The sequence below is a fragment of the Chinchilla lanigera genome, unplaced genomic scaffold, assembly GCF_000276665.1.
Source record: "Chinchilla lanigera isolate Chin_1 unplaced genomic scaffold, ChiLan1.0 scaffold00443, whole genome shotgun sequence".
Taxonomy (NCBI): domain Eukaryota; kingdom Metazoa; phylum Chordata; class Mammalia; order Rodentia; family Chinchillidae; genus Chinchilla; species Chinchilla lanigera.
This window is the reverse complement of record NW_004955844.1, coordinates 1-1,982: the sequence shown is the minus strand read 5'-3', so window position 1 is coordinate 1,982 and position 1,982 is coordinate 1. Positions and strand designations below refer to the sequence as shown.

The following is a 1,982-nucleotide window of genomic DNA, read 5'->3' as shown; positions in this document are numbered from 1 at the left end:
CTCAAAAAGACAAAAAAAAAAAAAAAAAAAAAAAAAAGAGTACCTGGACTAATATGAATTTGGGGCCCCACTCTAAGGGAGCACTAGAAAGCAGGCAGGTGGCAGTGGAGGTGGGCAACCCCAAGCTAGGCTACCTTATGTCTTGGGCCTCCTCGGTGGAGGGTGGACTGTAGGAGGGCAGGAGCTGGGGGCAGGGCCTGTTCACTGGACGCACCCACTGCTGAGAAAGGCCAGCTGGCTTCCAGGGGCTTCCGAAGCATCTCAGAGAGGCAGGAGATGGGGGACTCCAGCTGGGCACCCCAACTAGGCATGTGCAACTGCAGCTCAGGGTTTGGGGCTGTAGGAAACTGATGAAGAAGAAAGAAAAGCTGGGTGTGGTTGTGCACGCCAGTAGTCTCAGCACTCTGGGAGGCTGAGGCAGGAGGGTTCAAAGTTGGAGCCCAGCCCGGGCAACTTAGGCAGATCTTGCCTCAAAGTTAAAAAAAATAAAAAGCGCCAGAGAAGTAGCTCAGCGTGAGGCTCTGGATTCAATCCGGAGTCCTAGGGGGCGGGGTGGGGTGGGGCGGGGAAGGGAGTGGGGAGGGTAAAAGGCGTGAGGAGGAGAAGAGGAACAATGTCCGGCCTGGAAGACGGTGCGGAGCCTCTCCAGTGCTGGTAACCCTGTGGGCCGTCGGAGGAGTGACCGGAGGGGGCCTGCTGTACCTCACACCAGGAGAGCGCTGGAGCTTCTAGCACTAAGTGCCCACACTGTGCTGCTGCGAGCCGCGCTCCTCTCCTGGCACGGAGACGGATTGGAGTTTCCTGTTTTGGTGGTTGCAGAGCTCAGGCTGAGCCTCAGGCTGTGGGAGGCCCAGGGGCCTGGTTTCCTCCCCGTCCTCCGCTGGGCAACAGGCACGTCTTCTTTAGGTAGCCAGGGGGGCCACCAGGGACCCGGCCTGAGGCCTCCATTCTGGGCTGGACCCTCCCCCAGGGAGCCCTTCCTTTACCTCCTCAGCAGGCGTGTTCCTCACTCTGTGTCGCCCTCTAGTGTTTGCTTGCTGCCACCATGCCTCGCCTTTGATTCTGGCCTCCCCCAAAGCTTGCTTCTGGAATTGTTCACTGCCTGACTCACTATTTATTTATTCAACAAACATTTCAGAGGAGCTTATATGGGGAATGTGAAAGGCAAATATGACAGAAACTCAGAATTTTGGGAAAAGAGAGACAGTCTCACAAATAAATATCTGGGACAAGAGCCAAGGGCCCAAGCTGGGCGTGGTGGTACATGCCTGCAATCTCCGCAATCTGGGAGGCTGAGGCAGGATGATCTCGAGTTTGAGCCCAGCCTGGGCAATTTGGTGACTTAGTGAGACCTTGTCTCAAATAAATAAATAAATGTACGTAAGTTCAGGTACATAGCTCTGTTTGGAGACTCAGGATTCAATACCCAGTATTGAAGGCGGAAGGAAAAGAAAGCCTCGGGCCCTAAAAACAGGTCCTTGGAGGAACCCAGAGATAGCAATATCCACTGCTCTGGAGATCAGGAAGGCTCCTCGGCGGACAAGGAGGTGGCTAAGATGGGCCTTGGCAATGAGCTCACCTGAACCTGTGAGGGGCGGGGCCCGAGGGTAAGAGAAGGGAAATAAGATTGGATGATAAATTCCAGGGAGATCATTTGGAATTTACCAGGGGGACAGGTCATAGTCTTAGAGCCCCCCCAGGCAGGGAGTCCTGTGTCATTTATTGAGGACTGTGATCTCACAACTAGGCACATAGTAGGTATTCAAGAAGTGTTTGTGGTTGCTAGGTGTGGTGGTGAGGCTGAGGCAGGAAGATCTCCAAGAGTTTGAGGCCAGCCTGGGCTACATAGTCAGTTCAAGGATAGTCTGCCAGGTGTAGTGGTGCACACCTGTAATCCCAGCACTTGGGAGGCTGAGGCAGGAGGATCATTGTGAGTTCAAGGCCAGCCGAGGCTACAAAGTGAGCTCAACACCAGCCTGAAC

The 1,982-nt window shown here is 54.4% G+C and overlaps 1 protein-coding gene across 1 annotated transcript in view; it reads right to left on the bottom strand.

The window, feature by feature from the left end:
* Window positions 1-1,106, bottom strand: part of LOC102017526 — a 4,159-nt gene extending 3,053 nt beyond the window's left edge. The window contains exons 1-3 of the mRNA XM_005415129.2: window positions 987-1,106; window positions 703-801; window positions 215-347 (exon numbers count right to left, since the gene is read on the bottom strand). Coding sequence (XP_005415186.1) covers window positions 215-311 — 97 coding nt within the window. The 5' untranslated portion in view covers window positions 312-347; window positions 703-801; window positions 987-1,106. The remainder of the gene's footprint in view (window positions 1-214; window positions 348-702; window positions 802-986) is intronic.
* Window positions 1,107-1,982: the final 876 nt, after the last annotated feature.